The 25,133-nt window shown below is 45.8% G+C and overlaps 2 protein-coding genes across 3 annotated transcripts in view; one reads left to right on the top strand and one right to left on the bottom strand.

Annotated features, from left to right (window-relative positions):
* MCM3AP (minichromosome maintenance complex component 3 associated protein) overlaps positions 1-11,045 on the bottom strand; it is a 69,266-nt gene extending 58,221 nt beyond the window's left edge. The window contains exons 1-3 of one of the 2 annotated variants that reach the window (XM_075934166.2): positions 10,894-11,045; positions 2,959-4,276; positions 831-1,051 (exon numbers count right to left, since the gene is read on the bottom strand). In XM_075934166.2, coding sequence (XP_075790281.1) covers positions 831-1,051; positions 2,959-4,183 — 1,446 coding nt within the window. In that variant the 5' untranslated portion in view covers positions 4,184-4,276; positions 10,894-11,045. Of the gene's footprint in view, positions 1-830; positions 1,052-2,958; positions 4,277-6,405; positions 6,561-10,893 lie in introns of those variants that run through there. The other variant, XM_075934167.2, reaches the window with a different exon arrangement.
* A 30-nt stretch (positions 11,046-11,075) lies between these two features.
* YBEY (ybeY metalloendoribonuclease) lies at positions 11,076-23,491 on the top strand. Its single transcript, XM_006113335.3, has 4 exons — positions 11,076-11,847; positions 20,130-20,261; positions 21,571-21,639; positions 23,225-23,491. The coding sequence occupies exons 1-4, from the start codon at positions 11,638-11,640 to the stop codon at positions 23,309-23,311; spliced, it is 498 nt and encodes a 165-aa protein (XP_006113397.1). The 5' UTR covers positions 11,076-11,637; the 3' UTR covers positions 23,312-23,491.
* The last annotated feature ends 1,642 nt before the right edge of the window (positions 23,492-25,133 follow it).

Genomic DNA, 25,133 nt, shown 5'->3' with positions numbered 1-25,133 from the left:
TGGGAGTAGGGAGGAAAAATTGTTCTCCTTGGCCTCTAAGAAGACAAGAAGTAATGGGCCCAACAGTGCCCGGCCTGAAGCCCCCTCCCTGACCCAGCGTCCCCTTCTCTACCTCCTCCTGCATCCAGATTTCCTCCCAGAGCTTGCATCTCTCACCCCTTCCCACACCCAAATCCCTCATTCCCACCCCAGAGCCTACACATCCTGCCTCAACCCAGAGCGGGTAAGGCTAGACTGTAGGAGTTTTTCAGGATTCTGGAGATATCCCAGAAAAACACTTCAGCATCCAGGGATGTGTTTCTTCTTCCGCTTTTTTTAGTGCAAGAGCAAACGTGCTCTTTCAGTAATCCCTCTATTCCTCTTTCCACAAGGAATCAGGGGTTTTTCTGACATTTGGTCCAGTCTAGACAGGCCAAATGTTGGAAAAACCTCTTCCTACAGAAGAACTGGGGGAAAAAAGCAGCAGTATAAGGGTTGGGGATAGCAAGTGATGGAGATGAGGAGAATAGAGAGGAAGGGGCGGGGCTTCAAGGAAGAGGCGGGGTGGTAGATCTTGGCTTGTTCTGTCATTTAAAAAGTGATCGTGGGTATAAAAAGGTTGGAGACCACTGATATAGACCATGCTTGATCCTGCCAAGAGAGCAGGGGACTGGACTTGATCTCTCAAGGTCCCTTCCAGTTCTGGTGTTCTATGAATATAGTCTGGCGTCTAGACAATTGACTGGTTACAGCAGAAATCCATTTACTTCACTACTGTGATTGGCTGTATACATCAAGGACAAATATTTAGATACTACACATATATTTTTAAATTTACATTAAATACTCACATGATCAAAAAAATGAATAATAGCGAGCTTTTTGTTGCGCCTGGTAAAGATGCGCCGGACTTTTGACCGTCCAAAATGCTTCTCAAGAACATTCCTGTCATTAAGGTAGTCAGGGATATTTTTGCACTGGATTGCTGTGAGTTCACTTGGTGACAAGCCACCAAGGCTGTCCACACTCTCACTGCTTCGATTTCGACGTGAAGGGGTCACTATAGCAGAATCTGAAAGTGTTGAAAGAATCCCCAAATCAGGCTCTAAAACTGTGCCTTCTTATTTTGGATCTCAGAAATTTTTATATTAAATCAGAAATTTGTATTAAGCAGGAATACTGACACCTGCAGCACTTATTTACATTGCAGATTGAATTATCAGAGTGTTTTCATTAACTAATGAAATTCTCAATTAAAACAAGGACATTAAAAGTTTTCATGGCAACTTTAACCAATCCCTATAATTAAGAATCCTTTATTACAACCGGCAAACTATGCAATTGCTAGTATACAGTTTAAGGAAGTTAAGGATTAGTCAACTATCCAATAAGCAAAAACTCATCGGATAGTTAATCAACTAGTCGATTTCCCCTCCTTGCTGCCTCTATTGCCGGCTCAGCCATGCAGTGCTGCCCTTCGAACTCCACCTTGGCATTTCAAGGGGGCAGCCCCACACAGCTGAGCCTGAGGCAGCGTTTCAAAGTGGCTCTGTGGAACCTGGGCTGAGCTGGGGACTCCCCAGCTCATCCCGGGCTCCGAGATTTCTGCAGAACCCGGGGTCAGCTGTGGAGTACTGGGAGTCCCCATCTGATCCTGGGTTCCACTGAAATGCCACGGGGAGCCAGGGATCAGCTGGGGAATCCCCAAAAGACCCAAAAACCACACGCCATTTCAAATTGGCAGCACAGCATGGAGCCTGGGGTCAGTGCTGACCCCAGGCTCCATGCTGTGCTGCGTCTTTGAAATGCACAAAAGCCCCCGCTGGGGATGCTCGTACATTTCAAAGCTGGCACACCACATGCAGCCCAGAATCAGCGTGTCTTCCCGCTGGCCCCAGGCTGCACGCAGAGTTCCGCATTCTTCTTTGGGAACGTACAAGAGTTCCAGCAGGGGCTCCTGTACATTTCCAAGGAGAAATGTGGAAGTGCCTATCGACTAGTCAAGTAATGGATGGCAATTCCCTCGACTAGTCAATTAACTGCAATTTAACATCCTTAGTGCAGTTATGTAATTTTAAAATATGGTTCAGTTATGTGGCGGCATGAAAATGGACTATGAACTACACCACCACAAATAGTTGGTTATGAAATGACACTAAATAAGGTGAGATGTAAACAGGTTCTTTTTTGTTAAAAAGTATGTATCAATGGATTAGTAAGAATTCAGTTTTCGTATTCCTGAAACTCCAGAATGAGGGAATGGCATGTACAGAACCATGATGAGTGGCATGGAAGGTAAAGGGAGAAGAGGAAGATGAGATAAAAAGTACATAAAGGAGAATGGAAGACAAGAAAAGGGAATATAAGAAGGAACTCTGAGAAACAATCCACCCTGCAAAACAAAAATCAAACACCGAGTACATTTTACAGAAATTTCTGCCTGAAGAGCAGCACAATTATGTATCACTTGAAATAAACTAAGCATAACAAAACATAAATACAATAGCAACCACAAAAGGAACTGAGAAAAGAGATGTGTGTTCTATACATTCCTCAATGCCCAACTTGTACGTTTTCCTTACTGGTCCACAACGTCTACTATTTGTCAGTAAATTCCAATCCCTGAGAAGAGTAATTAACTTTTGATTAATGCCACTGAGGTAAGTCTCTATTATACTGTGATTTTTGACTAACCAAAGGAAGAAGTATCTCTAATGAGAAGCAACACCAATGTATTCAAAAGTATGTGCTGTTCAGTCCTTAATCACAACAGCAACAATCACAGTTGGGAACAACAATTGGAAAGGGCTCCTCCAGGGTAGGACATAAGAAAGCAGTAGGCCTTCAGAGAGGAAAACAAAGAATTCCTATGAAACACAAAACTTTAAAGAGAGCAAGCCTGTCCTGCTAACTTCAGCTCTCAGTAGCCTTCATTTCCAATACCTGATTTACTGAGTAGCACTGATTTCTAGCACTTACCTTGCTTAGTTTTCTCTTCAATTTGCTCTGTCACTTCTTCCTCCTTTAATGGGGTCGAAAGCCGTGGTCCTGCAAACACAGATGGACTTGTGCCCAACACCTGTTCATTTTCTCCAGATTCTATGGATAATCTTTCCTTTTTTGGCTCTTTTTTAACACGTCCACTGTCTTTATTGCTTTTCAGCACATCCTGCAACGTTCGACTAAACAAGCCTCCTCCTCCACGTGGCCGGTTTAACCGAACAGGCCGCTTATCGGGAGGATAATCATTCCTAGATGCAATCTCTGACTCCTCTGCAACATCATAATCCCGTCCTCTTGGGGAACGATCTCGTTCTTCTTTTCTTTTCATTCCTTTAACATGGCTGTCAAGTGGCTCACTCTGAGCGTCATCATGTTCTGATTTAGTTGCTGTACTGAGTTGGAAGTTTCCTCCCAAATCTAAGGACCCAGAAGATGAGCTAGGAAAAGTAGTGAAGCTGCTGCTAGGACTTCCAAAGAGTGTCTTTGTTCCTTTATGGTCATCCTCAACAGTTCTGCTTAGTACAGAAGAGGCAAAGGAAGATGAAAAATTACTGCTGCTAGCTGGTTTTGAAAAACTGAAGTTTGTACTAGTGCTAGAGCTACTAGTGTCTTGGGAAAGTCCAAAAGGGGCCAGTATTCCAGGCCCACTACTAACCGGATGGGAAAATGTAAAAGATGTTGGCATGCGCTGGCTTTGTGTTTTTTCTGGCTCAGAACCAGCACCAAAGATTGGTTTAAACACTGCATTTTCTGGAGTTTTAAAACTGAATTCTGATCCCACAAAGCCACTACTTGAAACTTCTCCAGGAGCAACTCCAAAATTAGAACCATTCTGAAAAGTTCCAAGATTAGTAGGTGGTTTAAAACTGAATCCTTGGTTTCCAACAATAGAAGAGTTAGGTGATGGAGAAGTAGTCACAAAAGAAGTAGGCTGTCTAAGACCATAAGCCTGTGTAAACCCAGAGGGTAGCCCAAATCCCACAGCTTGCCCTGAAGTGGCCTGGCTTAATCCTGAAGGCTGAGTAAAGCTGGATGGCTGGGCAAACCCAAGGTTCTGTACAGGTCCTCCACTGCTCTGTCCAAACAGTGATGGCTGACCAAATCGAAATGGTGTTTGAGCTTGAAATATTCCGACAGAACTATTAGAAGGTGCTTGGAAAACAGCAGGCTGCTGTCCACGAAAAGGACTGTTAGGGTTCATCTTCAAAAATAAAAATTAGCAAGTATCTTCCAACGAGAGTTCATGCCTCGAACATCCATTTACTTTCACCTTCCAGCCAGCCATTCTAGCAATCTGAAACACAAATGTGTACATTAAATTAAATTTTCTAATTGATTTCCATTTATAACAGGGAAGTTCAACCAAGCAAATTAACAACAGCTTTATCCTATATCTTTGCAACATCCTAATAACATTTTACTATGTTTAAAAAATATGCTTGCATCTTGTTCTCTCTCTTCTGTGGTTTCCAATCCAAGAAATGACTGTTATAGAATCAGAGCTGGAAGAGACCTCAGGAAGTCATCAAATCCAGCCCCGTGCCCAAGGCAGGCCCAATCCCAACTAAATCAACCCAGCCAGAGTTTTGTCAGGCCAAGACTTAAAAACCTCTAAGGATGGAGATTCCACCATCTCCCTAGTTAACCCATTCCAGTGCTTTACCACCCTCCCTAGGGAAATAGTTTTTCCTAATATCCAATCTAGACCTCTCCCCCTGTAACTTGAGACCACTGCTCCTTGTTCTGCCATCCATCACTACTGTAAACAGCCTTTCTCCATCCTCTTTGGAACTTCCCTTCAGGAAGTTGAAGGCTGCTATCAAATCTGTTGCATAAAAAAGCCTTCGCCTGAGCTTACTTGATTTAAATACATGGATTTTCTGAAACTACACCAAATTATAAGATCTAAGGTTTTAAACTGCAACTCATTGTGATCTTTGTCAAACTTTGTAATCTGTGTAACTCTCAGAAATTTACTGAAGGTGCAACTTTGTAATCTTTTTAACTCTCAGCCACCTTGCTTGTAACTTTCCCTAAAGTGCATTCTCCCCCCCTGGGTGAATGGAGAGAGAGTGTGAGTGTGTTTGAAGAAGACTGGGAACAATGGAGCACATTTCAATGAGTCATTGCAGTCTGGGCATGCTCTCTGCTGGATAAAGGGGAGTCTGGGCATGCTCCCTGATGGCAAGGTGAATGAGTCACAGGAGACATTCAGACACTATATAAAGAGACGGAGCACAATGGTCTCCCCTCCTGACCAGCTTCCCCAGCCATGATGATCAGACAAACCCTCCAGGATCCACATGCCTTGGCTCCTTCTGCAACCCATATGTCTGTGTAAGTATGTGAGTGCCTGAGGGCAGGAATGCATGGATGTGAATGAGTGAATGAATGGAGAGAGAGAGATCGATCTATCTTCTTTAGTTTAAATTTTTGGTGGCTGCTTTCTCCTCTTTAGTCTTACCTAGTGGAAATAAACCCATACTAGTGTAACCCTGGGTGGTCTCCAGTGAGAATATTTTTGGAATAACAAACCCCCCCCTCACTCTTCTCTTCTGCAGACTAAATAAACACAAATCCTTCAGTCTCTTTTGATAAGTCATGCGCTCCAACCCCTAATCATTTTGGTCCCCTGCCGCTGTCTCCCCTCCAATGTGTCCACATCCTTTCTATAGTGGGGGGGCCAGAACTGGACACAATGTTCAAGATGTGGCCTCACCAGAGCCAAATAAAGGGGAATAATCACTTCTCTGGATCTGCTGGCAATGCTCCTCCTAATGCATCCCAATATGCCATTAGCCTTCTTGGCTACAAGGGCACACTGTTGACTGTCATCCAGCTTCGCAGCCACTGTAATCCCCAGGTCCTTTTCTGCAGAACTGCTACTGAGCCAGTCAGTCCCCAGTCTCTAACAATGCTTTGGATTCTTCCGTCCCAAGTGCAGGACTCTATACTTGTCCTTGTTGAACCTCACCAGATTTCTTTTGGCCCAATCTTCCAATCTGTCCAGGTCACTCTGGACCCTATCCCTGCCCTCTGGCGTATCTAGCTCTCCCCCTATCTTAGTGTCATCTGCAAATTTGCTGAGGGCGCAATCCATCCCCTCATCCAGGTCATTAATAAAAATGTTGAACAAAACCAGTCCAAGAACAGATTCTTGGGGTACTCTGCTAGAAACCAATCACCAACCTGACATCGACCCATTGATCACTACCCGTTGGGTCTGACAGTCTAGCCAGCTTTCTATCCATCTTAGTCCATTTATCCAATCCATATTCCCTTAACTCGCTGGCAAGAAAATTGTGGGAGATTGTATCAAAAGCTCTACTAATTTCAAGGTATATCACATCACTGACTTTCCCGTATCTACAGAGCCAGTTACCTCTCCATAGAAGCTAAGCAGATTTTTCAGGCATGACTTACCCTTGGTGAATCCATGTTGACTATTCCTGATCACTTTCCTCTCTTTCAAGTGCCTCAAAATGGATTCCTTGAGGATTCCCCCCCATGATTTTTCCAGGGACTGAGGTAAGGCTGAATGGTCTGTAGTTCCCTCGATTGTCCTTCTTCCCTTTTTTAAAAATAGGCACTACATTTGCCTTTTTCCAGTAATCAGGGATCTCCCCCAATCTTCACAAGTTTTCAAAGATAATGGCCAAAGGCTCCGCAATGACACTTGCCAGCTCCCTCAGTACCCTCAGATGCATTAAATCCGGACCCATGGATTTGTGTATGTTTAGCTTTTCTAAATAGTTCCTAACTTGTTCTCTCCCTACCAAGGACTGCCCACCCTCCTTCCCATACTGCGTTGCCTAGTACATTTGTCTGGGAGCTGACCTTGTCCATGAAGACAGTGGCAAAGAAAGCATTGAGTACTTCAGCTTTTCCCACATCATCTGTCACTAGGTTACCTCCCTTATCCAGTAAGGGCCCCACACCCTCTCTGATCACTCTGTTATTGGTAACATGTCTGTAGAAATTTTTCTTGTTATCCTTCACATCCCTTGCTAGCTGCAATTCCAATTGCGCTTCGCCTTCCTGATAACTCCCCTACATTCTCGAGCAATATATTTATACTCCTCCCTAGTCATCTGTCCAAGTTTCTACTTCTTGTGAGCTTCCTTTTTGTGTTTAAGCTCACCAAGGATGTCCCCGGTAAGCCAATCTGATCGCCTAACATATTTGCTTTTCTTGCTGCACATCGGGATGGTTTCTTCCTGTACCTTTAATAAGGTTTCTTTAAAATACTGCCAGCTCTCCTGGACTCCTTTCCCTTTCATTTAAGCATCCAAGGTTATCCTGTTGTTGGATTTGTGGTGGTCTCTACTGTACAGGTAAGAGTACATTTCCTTGCGCTCCCTTCAGGCCTTAAACACTATTACTCTAACTTTCTCCTTCATCCCATGATTAATTATTTTTCTTAACAGTCCTGTGAAGGACTTTTTAAAAGTTCTAATGTACCAATTTTTTACTCATTATTTTGCTGATAACCTCAAACAATTTGAATATACTGAGGAAAGAGAACTTCCCTTTACAGAAGGCATACCATTTCATCCCTTCTATATCATATTCATAGGCCCATTAAAATTATCTGTAATTATTGTTCAACTATTTAACCTAGAACCATAGTAGCATATACTAGGATTGCTTCTATTGCTCTTTTTAAAGATAAGTAGCTGAACGGGACAATGTAGACACACAGTAGTTGAATAGTATAATAGATTGCATTGCTTTGCTAGCAATTCAGTTACTTTACTAACTTTCTTCAAAACTCCTGGATGTACCATACAGTCTTTATGACTTGATGCTATTTAATCAGTTTGTTCCAAACCTTATTCTTTTGACAACTAAGTCTCTGACAATGCCTTGTTCTTTATTATCTGAAAAGTGTAGGTCAGGATAGCTAGCTCCCTAACACCCTCTGTTGTGAATACTAAAATTATTTAGCTTCTCTGCAGTATCCTTTAGGGATGTTAAATTTAGATTAATAGGTTAATCGAATAGTCAATGCAATTTGCATCAACTATTTGATTAGTCTATAAGGGAGCCTTGCCTCTGAAGTGCTGGAGCTACACCTCAAAGACGAAAGCGATGCAGGGAGCTCTGGGCCAGCGGCGGACTGCTTAAGTTTCAAAGTGGCAGCGCAGCATAGAGCTCCATACAGCATTTTAAAGGAGCAACACCCAGCCACTTCCCCTCCCCCAGCCCTTTGCTGCCTCTTTCTGATAGAGGCAAAGGGGGGGGGGGGAGGGTGGCTAGTCGACTAGTATGGACTATCAATAAGCTTTTGCTTATCAGATAGTCGACTAGTCTTTCACATCCCTAATGTCTTTCAGTCCCTGGTAGTCTAGTGCACCATTAATTTCTTTAGAGGATTCCTAGTTCTGATAGACCAGAAAGCTCATACCACCACATGTTTTGTTAGTCAGTGCTACCAGATTATTTGTTGTTTCTTAAGTTTATCCTGAACAATTGTTTGTTTTGCTCATTTTCCAACTGCTTCTCTAAATCCCTCAGCCTTCTTAAACCATAAAGTAGGAATTACCTACTATACATGTGACCGTGACAATGAAGGCCTGGATCCTGCACCTGCAGGCACTTTCATCAATGAAAAGGTTCTGAGTGGGTATAAAAGTATACCCTCTCTCCAAGTTACAAACGAGTTATGGACCAAACACTTCGCCGTAACAATCCGTTTGTAACTCAGACCCCACTGAGTTACACGTGACTGCACTGTTCGTAAGCGTGGGTCACATTTGTAAGTCGGGGACTGCCTTTACGACCGCTCCATGGGAGCTTTGGTCATAAGTGCAAACGCGCAACTCGGGGAGCGGCTGTATGCCCATACAGATCAGATGCATGGTAAGGCCCTAATTTGTTAACATCAACGCTAAGGATATTTTTTCACTTTTAACTTTAAAGGCTTTATGACTAGCTGCCTTTAAAAAAAAAAAAATCTACTGCAGTGTTTTAGGTACTACCCTTTCCCTGAAAATGTTATGATTAATTTTACTGCATTTACTGATACTTAACTGCTTAGCTACTTTTTAAACCATTTACTGTATGCTATTTTCAAGAGACTGCTGCACAGGAAAAAGGAAATTAAGGCAGAGCCTAAGTTTTCCCAGAATAATATACCGTAACTACTCACTCCAAGAAGCAGCCAGGCTACAGTTGGGCCACAACCAATACCCTTATTCTGAAACTCATGTTTCCATGTGGAACAGAGATAGTCCCAAAAGGGGGGCACACCTGAACTTGGGGGGCTTAAAATAATTTTCCATAAATTCCTGCTGATTGAATATACTACAGAAGCCATAATTCAAAGCACAAAGGAACACCTGTAGTCCTGACCGCATAGCCTAACCTACACTTTCATTTCCGTGCATCCCACCCAATTTTAATGGGAACAGCTGTTCAGAAACAGAAGGTAAATGTAAGAATGTGAGGCTACGTCTACACTGGCATGATTTTCTGGAAATGCTTTTAACGGAAAAGTTTTCTGTTAAAAGCATTTTCGGAAAAGCGCGTCTAGATTGGCAGGACGCTTTTCCGCAAAAGCACTTTTTGCGGAAAAGTGTCCGTGGCCAATCTAAACACGCTTTTCCGCAAAAAAGCCCCAGTCGCCATTTTCGCAATCGGGGCTTTTTTGCGGAAAACAAATCTCTGCTGTCTACACTGGCCCTTTTGCGCAAAAGTTTTTCGAAAAAAGACTTGTGCCCGAATGGGAGCAGCCTAGTATTTCCACAAAAGCACTGACAATCTTACATGAGATCGGCAGTGCTTTTGCAGAAATTCAAGCGGCAGTGTAGACAGCTGGCAAGTTTTTCCGCAAAAGCAGATGATTTTGCGGAAAAACTTGCCAGTCTAGACACAGCCTGAAGGTTTAACCAGTTAACTGGCGGAGGCTGGAGCAGCTCCCCACCAACCACTGGCAGAGGCTGTTGCAGCCCTCTGGTGCAATGGTACTCAGCCTTTTTTGGTCTGCGATCCCCTGCGCTGCTGGGGCCGCCAACTGCCAGGTCCAGCCCCTGGCCAGCCGGATCTAATTGCCATGCTGCATGGCTGCACCCAGCCGGCCAGATCTAAGCGCTGCACAGCGCAGCTCCCAAAGGCCGGGTCCAGCCCCCGGCCAGCAGCATCAAAGTGCCACGACCTCCTGGGAAGACATCCGCCACCCTCTCATGGCTTGCACACCATTACTCTGGGGCACAAGTCAGACAGGGGCTGTTCTGGCATGGTTGGAGCAGCCCTTACTTGTGGCAGGGGCGGGGAGATGTTCCAGCCAGGCTGTACCAGCCCCCTGCTCATCCATTGTAATCAGTTAACCAGTTAAACAACAGGTTTAGCAGGTTAGCCAATTAACCAGAATTGTACATTTCTAATATAAAGTGAACCAAGAATAGTGGTAACACACAAGGGGGCCAAGTGTGAGCCCGGGGCAAGGAGAAGGACTGGGAGAATCAGGAATAAGGGCCGCAGGGCAGTGCTCGGGGGCAGGGTTGGGGAATGGGGGGGGCAGGAAACAGGTTCTGAGGGAGGTGCTCGGAGGCAGGGGGCAAAGGGAGTGCTCAGGGGTAGGGGTCTGGGAACAGGAGTGACAGGTGCTAGGGGGCAGAGAACAGGAGTGGGAGGGGAGATGGGGGGTGCCCGGGGAACAGGAGTGGGAGGGGAACAGGAGAGGGGGAGCAGGGGCAGGAGACAGAAGAGGGAAATGCAGGGGTGTCCAGGGGCAGGAAAGGGGAGCAGGGGGGGTGCCCGGGGGCAGCGAACAGGAGAGGGGGGGCCAGGGGGCGTCTGGGGGGGCAGGGGTTGAGAGGGGCCGGGGGGCAAGGGCCGCAGGGCGTTGCCCGGGAAACGGGCGAGCTCCGGGCTCGGTACCAGTGGGCCAGGCCCCGCCCCCGCTCTCACCGGTCCAGGTCACGAGCGGAGCCGCCATCGCGCTCGCGGGGAGAAACCGTCCTCTCCTTCCGCGCGCGCGCACCCGATGGGCGGGGCGGTCTCAGCCGTTTCCGGTCTGTGCCGCTCGGGAGGCACCGCCCGCCGGAAGCTCCGCCCTGCGCGCGCTCCCAGGCGCGTCCGTCCCTTTCCGGTCACAGCGCGCGGGGCGAGCGGCAGCGGCACGAGCGTCCAGCCCGCCATGTAGCGCTTTGTAACGGCCCCCGGCTCCTCCGCGGCCGAGAGCTGCCGCCCGGACAGACGGGCCCCGGCCTCACGCGGCCCGCGCACGTGCTTGCAGCGGGTAGGGGAGGCGCCGCCGCCGCCGCGCGCCAGAGGGTGTTTCAGGCTCCAGCGTTAACATCGAGCGTCCTTGCGGAGCTCGCCCCGGGAGGCCCGACAGCTGCCTGCGCGCGCTACCGGCTGTAACGACCGTCAGTGGGCGCACGCGGGGCGGGGCTCCTCGCGCTGACGGGATCCCGGCTTGCAGTGGTGCCAGGGGGTTGAACGCTTCAGCGGACTGGCGCTAGGGTGTACAAGTTCCTTACCTTACCGTGGCGCTGCTCTCCGTCATGTGTGTATCCACGTTTGCCCGGACCGTCAAGCAACAGTAGTGTCTGGTATCTGCTACTGGATTGTTAGTTACGATCAGTGCCTAATATTTCACATTAAGTGGCAGGGCCCCCTCAAACCACCTTTTGAATAGCTTCCAGTAAAATGAGTTTAATCATTCGCAATCTGCAGAAAATCATACCCCTCAGGCGCATCCCACTTCGCAGAAGTATAGAAACCCTTCAGAAGATTTTGAATGTGCAACAGTTTGATCTGGCTGTTATCTGTGTCAACAATAAAAACATTCAACTACTCAACAGCACCTACAGCCAAAAAAATGTTCCCACTGATGTGCTATCCTTTCCCTTTTATGAGGTAAATTTTCCCCCTTTCTTTCTGCAGCTACTTGCTTGGTTTGCATAATACAAGTGACTTCTTTGCATGCTCTTCTATAATGCACCATAACTCTTATTAAATCCAGATGCAGTTTAATATATTTCACTATCATGGCCTTGTGTGGTGATATATGAGGATACAGTGGTGCTTCAGAGTATCCTAGATGTTTTGGGAAATTCATAATGAGCTGGGATGTGTTTTAGGGCTTTCAGAGAGTTTTTTATGTTCTTTCTTGCATGGCCTCATAAAAGGCATGAAAACAAAGCCATGACTTAGTTTATACATACTCGTGCCTGTTGTCCAGTTCAGAAATTGTACTTCCATAAGGCAGCTAGTATCACTCCTGGGAACCTGAGAGTGACAGCAGCGGAAGGGTAGTTTGATAGTTCTCATCATTCTTTCTAAAGCACCTGACATTGACCTCTATTGGCAGCATACTTGGTTAGATGGATCATTGGTCTGACCACGCTGGTGGTTCTTATGTTCCTGCTTTTTTTGTCTTTTTTTTAATTTTTGTAGTTATATTTAAGTACAGGCAGTCCCCGAGTTACGTGGATCCGACTTATGTTGGATCCGCAGTTACGAACGGGGCTTTTCTCACCCCAGAGAATGGGAGCGGCGGGATGCCCAGATGAGCCGCGGTCCCGCTGCCCGCGTCCTCCGGGGCGAGAAAAGCTGCTCCCCATCTCCCTGGTCTGCTGGTCAGACCAGGGAGACGGGGAGCAAAGCCTCGGAGGACGTCCGCAGCACGCCTGGGCTGTCCCGCTGCGGGCGTCCTCCGTGGCTTTGCTCCGCGTCTCCCTGGTCTGCTGTGGGGGGGGGGCTGGGGCGCAGCTAGTGCCCTCTCCCCCCTAGCAGACCAGGCTTTTCTCCCACGACGCCTGGGATAGAGCAGCTGGGGCGCTGCTGGGTTGGTCCCGCAGCGCCGCTCCTCGGCGCTACTGGACCAACCTGGCAGCACCCCAGCTGCTCTGCCCCAGGTGTCCTGATTCAGCCACTGCTGGTCAGTTTCAGTAGCGGCTGAATCAGGACGCAGGGGGCAGAGCAGCTGGGGTGCTGCTGGGTTGCTCCAGTAGCGCCGAGGAGAGGCGCTACTGGAGCAACCCAGCAGCACCCCAGCTGCTCTGCCCCAGGCTTTCCCCAAGTCAGCCGCTGCTGAAACTGACCAGTGGCTGACTACAGGAAGCCCGAAGCAGAGTTGCTCTGCCCCCGGCTTCTTGGAATCAGCCGCTGATCAGTTTCAGCAGCAGCTGACTTGGGGACGCCTGGGGTTCTTAAGTTGAATCTGTATGCAAGTCAGAACTGGCATTCAGATTCAGCCGCTGTTGAAACTGATCAGTTTCAGCAGCGGCTGAATCTGGACGCCAGTTCCAACTTACATACAGATTCAACTTAAGAACAAACCTGCAGTCCCTATCTTGTACGTAACTCGGGGACTGCCTGTATATCAAAGTAATGAGTAGGTAACTGGTTGGTGGTAACTCAGTTTCTTTCTGTCTCTCTCTTATGGAAGACTTCTAGAAAGAAAAAGGTCTAGGCTACCATTCAGCTAGTGTCAGGTAATAGGTATAGGAAAAGAAGGCTTTGGAAATATAACTTTTACAACCAATGTCCACATTTAAAGTTCACTTATGGCTCCCCTTTCATTTCTGCTGACAAGACAGCCATATAATTGCACACCGTGTTTCCTAGTAGTGGAAAAAAAGATTTTCTAAGTAATCAATAATTAGCTAAAGAATTCTCCTTTTTTGCTACATTTAGTTACAGTTTTTAGTACTTGTGCTGTTTTGGTGATGTAAAGGTGATTTTTTTGTTTGTAGCAAAATTTGGCCTCTGATGGTGTTTTTACTCAGCCTGTGAAAGGTAGTATTTCAGTCAGATTTAACAGACATGGGTTAGCAGAGCCTGTGCTAACACTCTTAAGTCTATGTCTACACTCGCAGCTTCTTGCGCAAGTACGGCCGTTCTTGCGCAAGAATCTGCAGAGCATCCACAGTGCCTGCTGCCTCTTGCGCAAGTAAATTTACAGTACGGCGTGGTAAGAGGGGGCTCCTTGAGCAAGAGCTATGCTCTTTTTTGACAGGTGTAAGCCGTCTTGCGCAGGAGCTCTTGCGCTAGAGGGCAGTGTGGACGCTTAACAGGGATTTCTTGCGCAAGGAAGCCCTATGGCTAAAATGGCCATCAGAGCTTTCTTACGCAAGAAAGCGTCCACACTGCCATGGGTGCTCTTGTGCAAAAGCACAGCTCGCACATGGCAGTGTGGACGTTTTCTTGAGCAAGAGTTCTTGCACAAGAAGCCGTGAGTGTAGACATAGCCTAAAGGTGGTGCTTTGAAGTTGTGGTTTATGTGGAGGCTCTGAAACCTAGGAAAGTGGGACACATTCAAATTCCCATCCAAGCAACAGTTTCCAAGCACAGTGGACACGGAATTTCCATCTCACAATTTTGTATTTTCACACTTAAATACATTTTGCTTAAGAAGTTCTGTGCCCATCTGTCATGTTACTGGATTTTAAGGGAAGCAGCTAGATAACTGCTGCCCCCTGGAGAGGTGTTTGCCCCAAAAGTCTATACAAAGGGGGCCATGTGAGATGTTACATGAAAGCTTGTGTTCTACTGATCCTGTGTATGCTATTCAGGTACTTGTATAATATCTGTATGTGGAGTTATAAACATGTACTCTGCAAGGAAATCTCAGCCTATGGCTATGCTAATTAGCAAGGAGACAATGAATCTCTAGGTGCAAATACACATCTCAGGAATGTGACTGATACCTAAGGGCTACCAGCATGGAACACAGGGATAGGCCACGGACGAGGTGACCTGCTGCAGCCAAGAAGATGCCAGGAGAGGGTTATAAGTGCCATGTGGCACCCTCCATCTTGGTCTTCAGCTCAGCTCTCGACCCACGAGGCAGCCTTGCAGGGAACCACAAGCCAGAAAGAACTGTGAACTCATCCTTACTAGGATGTACACCAAAGACTTTTAAGCCAGCAGTTATAACATCTCTGCTGTGAGCAGGGCTCGACAAATCATGTAATCTACTTGCCCGTGGCGAGTAGATTACAAGACGGCATAGCCGACGCCACGCGATCTGCGCATGCGCAGCTTGCAGAACTGTGCAGCTGGTGAGCAGGGCTCTCCACCGCTTGGCGAGCCCTGGCTATGAGCCTGTATCGAGAACTGGGTGATTCGTTGCATGTAATGTATTATCCTTTAACAACCTTACTCTCATGCTTTTCTTTCTTTTAATAATAATATTTTAGATTCTAAAGGGTTGACTCAGCATGATTTTGTGGGTAAGATCCAGAGTATAAATTGATCTGGGAACTGTGGCTGGTTTCTTGGGACTGGAGAACCCATTCGGGGAAGGTGAGATTGGGTCCTATAACCCCTCACCTGTGTGTTAGGCCAAGCGCTGTTTGGGGCACGGAGAGAGCTGGGGTGTCAGAGGGGTTTTGCTCATGAGCTGAAGTGCTCTGTGGGACTGGTTTGTGTTCTCTTTGGGAAGGACCTCCAGTCAGGGGTTGTAAGGAGCCCCGAATTTGAGCAATTGGCCCTGAGCTGATGCCCTCACCTGTGCTCAGACCCAGCCCGGTCCGTCACAGTGGCGTAGTCGGCAGGATCCACAGATCTTGGTCAACTGAGCTTTGGATCAGGACCCCACGCTGTCTAAAGTGGATTTTTGGTGTTAAGAGTTTGGTTGGTTAAAGAGCAACTGCAATGAGTCAGCAACGGTATGAAAGTCTGAACAGAGAGGCTCTGAAGGATTTGTGCTCAGAGAGAGGCATTGACTTTAGGAAGAAAGCTACTAAGCAGCAGCTGACATCTTGCTACTGCAGAAGGACCAGCGGGCAATAGAGCGGCTCCCACCCAATGCCACGGATGCTGTTGCAGAAGAAATTAGAAAGCAGCAGGCATTGAAGAAAATGGAGCTGGAACATGAGAGGGCCCTGGCCGAGATACGTCGAAAGGAGAAGGAGGCATCAGCGGAAGAGGAGAGAGTGGCCCATGCATGGCGAATGGAAGAAAAAGAGGCAGACCACGCACGCGAAAGCAAGAGCTGGCGGCAGAGGAGAGTTACAAGCGACTCCGAATACTGGAAGAGCAACAAAAGATACTACAACCAGAAAGCTCACCCCCACTTTCGAACAAGAGTTGGGAAAGGATCTGTCCCATCTACAACAATAATGAGGATATTGAGGAGTTTTTGGCCATGTGAACCGGATCCCAGATGACCAGCTGTGACAGACCGGGCCGAGTCTGGGCACAGCTGAGGGCGTCTGCTCAGGGCGAATTGCTCAAATCCGGGGCTCCTTACAGCCCCCAGACTGGTGACCTCTCTGAACAGGCCATAAACCAGTCCCACAAAGAGCTTCAGCAGCCTGCCTGAAGCCTCACAAGCAAAACCCCTCTGACATCCCAGCAATATCCGTGCCTCAGATGGCCCCGGGCCTCATACACAGGTGGGGGGTCCTAGCACCCAATCCCATCTACTCCGAACAAGTTCTGTCCGGTCCCAAGAAACCAGCCACAGATCCCTGGCCAATTTACCCTTTGGACCTTACCCACAAATCACGCTGGGCCAATCCTTTAGCATCTAACAACTAAAGGTTTATTATCACAAGAAAGAAAAGCCTGAGAGAGAGGCTGTTAAAGGAATAATACATTACATGCACCGAATCTCCCAGTTCTCGATGCAGGCTGTAGCAGAGATGTTACCGCTTCTGGTTTAAAAGTTCTTGTTGCGCATCCTAGAATCAGGATGGGTCCACAGGTCCTTCGGGCTCTTCAATCCCTGCAATGCTGCCTCTGGGATGAAGTGCTGAGCTGAAGACAAAAAGGAATCCCCCACATGGCCTCTTTATACCTCCTTCCTGGCCTCTTCTTGTCTGCAGCTGGTTACCTGGCCCTCAGCCTCTCTCTCCTGGCAGCTCTTAGGTCTCCGCCCTCATGCTTTAGGTATGTCCTTGGCCCATCGAGTGCCATTGTCCAACAGGGCCTCGCTAATTAGCATGTCCATAGGCCAGGCTCTGCCCAATGCTCAACCACATTCAGAGAAATATTCAGCTTCCGCACAGATTACAGATTCCTACCTACACACACAGACATTATACACTCACATAAATAGCATACACAGGATCAGCAAACAGCTCCCACTCAACACCCCACAGGGCCCCCTTTTATATCATTTTTGGGGCCAGCATCCCCACCTATGGGTGCAGCCATGATCTGGCTGCTTCCCTCAAATTCCAGTAACGTGACACCAGCGCATGCCTGACCTGATGGTAAGACAGACTGGCAAGGTAAGGAGGTATTTAAATGATCTGGGAGAGGAGGAAGCATTAGACTATGGGCAGTTTAAAGACTATGCACTTAAACAGTTCAGGGTTACCTCTGAATCTCACCGGGTGAAATTTAGAAGCTTTAAAATGTTCAGTGAGTGTACATATGTGGAGTTTGCTCACAAGCTGATGGGCTTTGTTCAAAAGTGGGTCATGGGGGCAAAAGCAAATGGGAGTTATGAATTAAACATTCTGATAGGATGTCTGAGTCACCTGGGCCTGATGAAATGCATCCTACAATATTCAGGGAGCTGATAGAGGAGGTGTCTGAACCTTTAACTGTCATTTTTGGAAAATTATGGAAGACAGGATTGATTCCCAGAAGACTGGAAAAGGGCAAATATAGTGCCCATCTATAAAAGGGAAATAAGAACAACCCAGGAAACTACAGACCAGTCAGTTTAACTTCTGTGCCAGGAAAGATAATGGAGCAAGGAATTAAGGAAATCATCTGCAAACATCTGGAAGATAATAAGGTGATAGGGAACAGCCAGCATAGATTTGTAAAGAACAAATCATGTCAAACCAATCTGATAGCTTTCTTTGATAGGATAAGGAGTCTTGTGGATAAGGGAGAAGCGATGGATTTGGTATACTTAGACTTTAGTAAGGCATTTGATACGGTCTCGCATGATGTTCTTATCAATAAACTAGACAAATACAACTTAGATGGGGATACTATAAGGTGGGTGCATAACTGGTTGGATCACCATTCTCAGAGAGTAGTTATTAACAGTTCACAATCCTGCTGGAAAGGCATAACAAGTGGGGTTCTGCAGAGGTCTGTTTGGGACCAGTTCCATTTAATATTTTCATCAACCATTTAGATATCGGCATAGAGAGTACACTTAATAAGTTTGCAGATGATACCAAGCTGGGAGGGGTTGCAACTGCTTTGGAGGTTAGGGTCATAATTCAGAATGATCTGGCCAAATTGGAGAAATGGTCTGAGGTAAACAGGATGAAGTTTAATAAGGACAAATGCAAAGTGCTCCTCTTAGGAAGAAACAATCTGTTTCACACATAAAGGATGGGAAGTGACTGTCTAGGAAAGAATATGGCAGAAAGGGGTTATAGTGGACCACAAACTAAACATGAGTCAACAGTATGACCCTGTTGCAAAATAAGCAAACATAATTCTAGGATGCATTAACAGATGTGTTGTGAAGAAGACACAAAGAGTCATTCCTCCGCTCTCCTCTGCGCTGATTAGGCCTCAGTTGGAGTATTGTGACCAGTTCTAGGCACTGCATTTCAAGGAAGATGTGGAGAAATCGGAGAAGTTCCAGAGAAGAGCAACGAGAATGATTAAAGGTCTAGAGAACATGACGTATGAAGGAAGACTGAAAGAATTGGGCTTGTTTAGTTTGGAAGAGAGAAGATTGAGAGGGGACATGATAGCGGTTTTCTGGTATCTAAAAGGTTGTCACAAGGAGGAGGAAGAAAAATTGTTCTTCCTGGCTTCTGAGGATAGAAAAAGAAGCAATGGGCTTAAGCTGCAGCAAGGAAGGTTTAGGTTGGACATTAAGAAAAAGTTCCTGTCAGGGTGGTTAAACACTGGAATAAATTGCTGCGGGAGGTTGTTGAATCTCCATCTCTGGAGATATTTAAGAGTAGGTTAGATAAATGTCTATCAGGGATGGTCTAAGACCAGTGTTTCTCAACTTTTTTTGCTCATGGCCCCCTTCTGAGCCTCGTTTACCTCTGCGGCCTCTCTCATAGCCGCTGTTAGTTGGAAAAAAAGGTACATAATTTACCTAATGTTCCGTTTTTTCCATGTGGCCCCCTAGAGGTAGGGCGTGGCTCCTGGGGATCCATATGGCCCATGGCTGAGAACCACTGGTCTAGACAGTACTGGGTCCTGCCATCAGGGCAGGGGACTGCACTCGATGACCTCTAGAGGTCCCTTCCAGTCCTAGTATACTAGGATTCTATTATTCCATTTCTTGATAATCATTTGGAATGTATAATAGTTCATGTTATCAAAACCAATATAGTAGCATTGAGATATAATACAGCATGTCCACATTGAAATGTAACAACTTTGAGGTGCCAAATATTTTTATTGAATAAAATTTTATTGGATCCACCATCCATTTTTGCTAGGGGCCCAACAAACCCTTCCTGCCACTCTAATAGCTTTTGAATGCTTAGAGTGGGGTGACGTATTCAAATAAGAGAGAAAAATGGTACAATGTGACTGACCTGTTTATATGCTGACCCCAGAGTGCAGTCACAGCTTGTCAGCTTCAGGGTGGGCTGAGTGACATGCAGACTGCAGGGCACAGCTTCTTGAGTCCCATTGGCTGCTGTTCACACATGCTGCTTCCTCAGCTCCTGTCCCCTCTATCCCCTGCCCATCCATGGAGTATGGGGCTCTTGTGGCCAAAGGGAGCACTGGAGCTGCCAGCTCCTCAAGGGTGGAACTTCGGGAGGATACGGGATGGAACTTCAAGAGCATGGAGGGGGAGGAGAGGGACAGCAGCCATGCATGCGAGGACATGGCTTGCTTTTGATCCTGTTCCCTGGATGCTAAGAGAGCGAGGGGAAAGTGCTTGCATCCCAGGCATGCCTCTCACATCAGCCAGGTTTGAGAGGCATGCACAGCATGCAAGCACTTTCCCCACACTCCCTTAGCTTCTGGAGAATGGGATGAAAAGCAAGTCGTCCTGGTGTGCATGGCTGCTGCCCCCTTGCGCTCTAGGGTGGGGGGTGGGGGGGAAGAGAAAAAAGGAAAAGAAAAGCAAGGATCAGGCCCACTGTGGTTGGCCCAATCCTTACTTTTAAAAACTTTGTGGATCCCATGCAGTGTCCTCACAGATCCCATATTGGAAACCACTGCCTTAAGAATAAAAAGTACTCTATATAACCAGTTTCTCACCCATGTTAACTTTTGGAAGGACTTATGTATTTCAGAATCTGAAAGCAGGTGAGCTGCCGCAGCCTAGTTTCCGAGATGAATATAATCTCGGTGACATATTCCTAGGAGTAGAATATATCTATCAGCAGTGCCAAGAAAATGGAGAGGATTACAACAACATTCTTACTGTGAGTGTTTGCTTAGTAATACATATTTCTCATCACAGACTTGATTTAGGAACCATGGTTGAAATAATAGTAATGTTCAGGGCTTGACAAATGACGGCAAAAACTGCTCGCCAGCCCCATACTGCGCATGCGCAAGAGCCATATTGCGCATGTGCATGCCGCGAATGAATGGGGTGCGCGGCTGATATCTACTCACCACGGGTGAGTAGATTTTATAGTTTGTCGAGCCCTGGTAATGTTCACTAGTGGGAGGGATGTTTTGCCAGTTTATGGAAATTTTTCTGTAGCTGAATCTTTATAATGTCCTGAATAAAAAACCTATAATGTTCAAGAATTTAAATTTATATACACCCAGAAAGTATGAAGTCATGCTAAAAGACATTTCCAACTGCAGTTTTTTCTTAAATGCAGCTAGGGTGTGTCTGATATTCAGCACAGTTACAACTTTGGAGGATACACTGAGTGGTAGAATAATACTTTTCTCAATAATCATTAGGTCCACTGAACTTAGTCAAAAAGAAAACTTACTCACCCTGGCTCCATTGAGGGCTGGGAATTAGTCTACAGCAGGGGTGGGCAATAATTTTTTATGGGGAGCCACTGCAAGATTTTGGGAAGTGGTTGAGGGCCACACTCTTACATTATATTAATGGAGGAGATGCAGAGTCTGGGATGGAAGTTGAGTGCAAAGGGGAGCTGCCGTGCATGGAGCTGCCCTGGTCAGGGAGAGACCTGCTCCTGCACAGATTAACTGGCTACCCCCTGAAGCCTCTAAATGTGAGTTGGGCTTTGTCTGCTGCAGCAGCCTCTAGTGGCAAACAGCAGCATTGCAGGAAGTTTCTGTCAAGGAAAGGAAATTCTGCATGCACATCATTAATTTTTGCTAAATTCAGGAGTAAAATTATCCAAGGACAAAGAATTTTGGTTATGTTTATGAAGTAAAGGACTCTGTCTGGCAAAGCAGTGACTTTAAAAAAAGATAGGGAGCTTGGGGGTTAGTGATTTTAACATCAACTGCTAGTGTGACACTGGCAAAAGGACTAATGTAATATTGGATGCATAAATACGGGTCTCTCATAGGAGTCGAAGTTATTTTACCTATTTAGTACTAGTGCATTTGCTACAGGAATACTCTGTGTGCTTTAGATGACTGATCTTGGTGTGCTGTCTAGTAAAAGTGATACACTTTATTAGAGAAGAGCTATGCTAAATATTACAAGACAGCACCTATATACTGTAGTGATGCACACATGTATAATAAATATTTAGAGATTTATAAAATAATACATCCATTTGCTTCTTTGGACAGGTGACTGCAGCTCATGGGCTATGCCATTTGCTGGGATACCAGCACAACACAGAAGCAGAGTGGAAGCAGGTAAAGGGGTGTCCTTGACAAAGCTGAGATAGATATATTAAAAATGCCCAAATTACATCAGTGATGGTATATCAAATCAAAACCTTCTTGTAAAAGCAGAGACATTTTCCTGATTATTGATACATATTATGGTATAACCTTGTAATCCTGGTGCTCTCAGGAGCACTTTGCAGCCAGTCATTCATACACACATTCAGATCTTCATCATACACACATTCAGACCATGAAAGTAATAGTGCAAAGTTGCAATAGTGCCTTTCAAGAACTACATGTTTAAAATTAGAACAGGTTCATAAACAGGGGTAAGTATGAACACTTTCAGCTTTCACTGTGGAGACAAACTGTGCCTCCGTGGGGGCAGTAATCAACTCTGCAAGGCTACAATACTTTAGGAAAGGACGTGGTTTAAAAATATCTAATTGAAACAATAGATAGAATTTTAGAAAACAGTCCTGTGCTATTACATATAGCCTTCCATCAAAGCATCTCAAAGGTGTTATCCTCCTCTCTCAGATGTAAAAACTGAGACAAAGAGTTTTAACTATTTGTGCACATTCCCACACAGGACTACTTAGAGTGGAGAACAGAACCTAGGTAGGCCAGTTCCCTCTTCTTACTACTGAAATATGTACACTAACTCCAAAAGCAGGTGTATATAACCACATTGCAATCTTGCCAGAACATCAGGAGTAATATTTTTCTTGTGGAAAAATCCTTTCGAGATGCTTAACGACCATCTAGTCCTCTTTTCTGAAAATTGGGTCCTCCAACCGCCCAGTGCCCTAACTCCAGGTTGGGGATTAGTTCGATATTTACTCAGAGGGAACAATTGCCTGTTGCAGCAGAAGCAGCTGTGACTGCCTGGGTTTCCTTTGGTTTCATATGATGACTGACCAACCTCAACCTAGCCTGGTTTGAGAGACGTGATAAGATCATAGGCACAAGTAGCATGCCTGCAAGCATATCTCCAGTTTTCTTAATGAATCACAGCTAGATGTGAGTGCAATCAGTGGGAGCTACGGACAGTCAGCAGTGCAAAAGGGTACTGTATATCTGGAAGGTCTGAGCACTAGACGAGGTTTGAAATCCTTGACTGAAAGGGTCTGTGTAAGGATAGTCTAAAAACCCAATCCCATAAATGTTTATCCATTCTACATTTACTGTGTCTCACTGATTCTGTATCAGCTGTCTGGGTAGAGGTCAAGAAAAGACATGGTTTCCTACCCGCCAGCACTGGAGACTTATTAAGTTGGGCTCTCTCACTCGGTCATAAGCAGTACTTTATTTTCTGCCAGTGAAATTATGTCCTACATGACATCGATGCAATCCAGTTGCATGAAGAGAATCCGGTTTTTGTACTATCTTAACTGTATTAGCACCATAGTTACTTTTGTCCATAACACATCTGATACGACTTTTAATTCACAGATGAGCAGATCCGTTGAGCAAAAATTTGCCATTTTTATGTAGTCTTTATTTTTCAGATTAGAACAGCACTTTAGTGTCTAATGCTTAAAATGATAAATTTTGTACATGAAGGGAAAATGAGCATACTTACTGATTTTTTTGCCCACCACTCTCATAGATGTATCAAAAGGAAAAACAAATTCTTGAGGCGCTAAATGGAATCACTGGTACAAACCTCCAGCCTCTGACTAAAAACCTCTTCTGATCACATCACAAGAAAAAGGAAGAGGACCCAGAAAAATAGATCCTCATTCTACCAAGCAGCATGGATACAAGTAACTTAAGTGTTAACAGTGATTTGTTTAAAATATTTATATAAACTTCATGTAGTGTCAGTAGCATGCCTTACATTGTAATGCGTAATAAAATTCAGCCAAAGAGCTTATCTTTCAAGCAGAGTGCAGTTGTGAAGGTAACATGTAACAGAGTCCAACATAAAACAACACAAATATGTGTTAAAATCTCTACAGAAGACCCATAGAAACAGTTGAAAACTACAGAACTTACTCTTTTATGCTGCTCTCCTATCATCATGTCTTTAGTGGGAAAGAGGGTAGAAAAATGCTGTCAGTTTCAACTAATTTAAATTGGCCAAATATAGTCATGTGTACAATCTCTGAAGCTTGTTTCAGAAAAGATTTAAGATAAAAAGAATGCTAGCTAGTGAGTCTTCCTTTGACGTTGATGTACACATATAATAACAACAATGATTTAAATAATTATTTTATGTATGAGTTGCTGTAGACCTCTACAATATTTTTTTCTTCACCTCACGTACGTATGTTAACTTATTTAGGGCCAATAATCAGATAATATTATTCAAAGTATAAAGCACCTTGCATCCTTATCCATAAGTAGTCCATTAACTGCAGTAGGACTCTTTATGGAATAATGTCCTAGTTACCATGATAAGATAAGATACCGCACTGTGGTCCTAATTTTGCAGGAAGTAGCACTGTTGCATGTACCCTCTTCGAATATTTATTTTTCACAACAGTAAAATCTAACGTACTAACTCACACCTGGGAAAGTGTTTCTATCTTCACGTACCAAATCTTTGAGATGTGGATGGTTTTCAAAGCATATCCATAGATCAGGCATGGGCAAAATATGGCCCATGGGCTGGATCCGACATGCCAAGCCACCAGATCTGGCCTGTGGATGCCGCAGGGAACCCAGGCAGGCTCTCTGCTTGCCTCGCCCCACCCAGACGCCACTCAGAAATGCAGCTATGGGGTAGTTTCTTTTTAAAAACAAAGTCCAGAGGGGAGTGGGGAAGCTTTAGGAGTTGCTTCTGCCCCCAGCACAATCCCATTGGCCAGTTTCTGGCCAGAAACTGGCCAATGGGAGCTGCCTGTTTTAATAAGCACAAGGGGTTCCAGAGCACATGGCTGCAGGCGGGGGCAGGGAAGGGCAGCATATTCAGGATCCACTGCTGGCTAGTAAGTCTGGCAGAACCTACCTCTAGCACCCAAGTCCCTCCCACATACCCAAATCCTCTGACTTCTCCTGTACCCATATCCCTTTTCAGATCCGGCACCCCAGTCCGCTACCCCAGATCACAGTCCCCCCCTCCCCCGCCCTATGCTCACAACCCAAATCCCTGCACCCCAATTCCTTGCCCTAGGTCACAATCCAACCCCCACCACCCCAGTCCAGTGCCCCAGGTCATAACTGCCTCCTTCACTTAATTCCCTCTCTTATCCCAAGCTCCTTCTGCACCCAACCTCCATCCCAGACCCTGTACCTCCTCCATTAATATCATGGAAGAATGCAGTCCTTGACCACTTTACAAATTCTTAGAGTGGCTCCCCATCCAAAATTATTGTCCACCCCTGCTATACTCCCGACCCTGTTCAGAATAACACTAACCTGTCTCACATGTAAGGGGAGAAATCTTCCAAAAACGTGATGCACGTGACACAGACATGTATAAGCATGTCCTGAGGGATCTATTATATCTGTGTCCTATCTTTTCCTTGATAGTACCCTGAAGGGGGTTGTGACAGACCAGGTCAGGTCTGGGC

Source organism: Pelodiscus sinensis, chromosome 7 (genome assembly GCF_052426305.1).
Source record: "Pelodiscus sinensis isolate ZL-2025 chromosome 7, ASM5242630v1, whole genome shotgun sequence".
NCBI classification, from domain to species: Eukaryota; Metazoa; Chordata; order Testudines; family Trionychidae; genus Pelodiscus; species Pelodiscus sinensis.
This window is presented reverse-complemented; position numbering and strand designations above follow the sequence as displayed.

What these genes read in the sequence shown, in the direction of transcription:
- YBEY (XM_006113335.3), top strand. Translation starts at nt 11,638, where the DNA reads ATGAGTTTAATCATTCGCAATCTGCAGAAAATCATACCCCTCAGGCGC. An exon ending in TATCCTTTCCCTTTTATGAG is followed by an intron (nt 11,848 to 20,129) that starts GTAAATTTTCCC and finishes TATGTATTTCAG; the next exon opens with AATCTGAAAGCAGGTGAGCT. An exon ending in ATTACAACAACATTCTTACT is followed by an intron (nt 20,262 to 21,570) that starts GTGAGTGTTTGC and finishes TTCTTTGGACAG; the next exon opens with GTGACTGCAGCTCATGGGCT.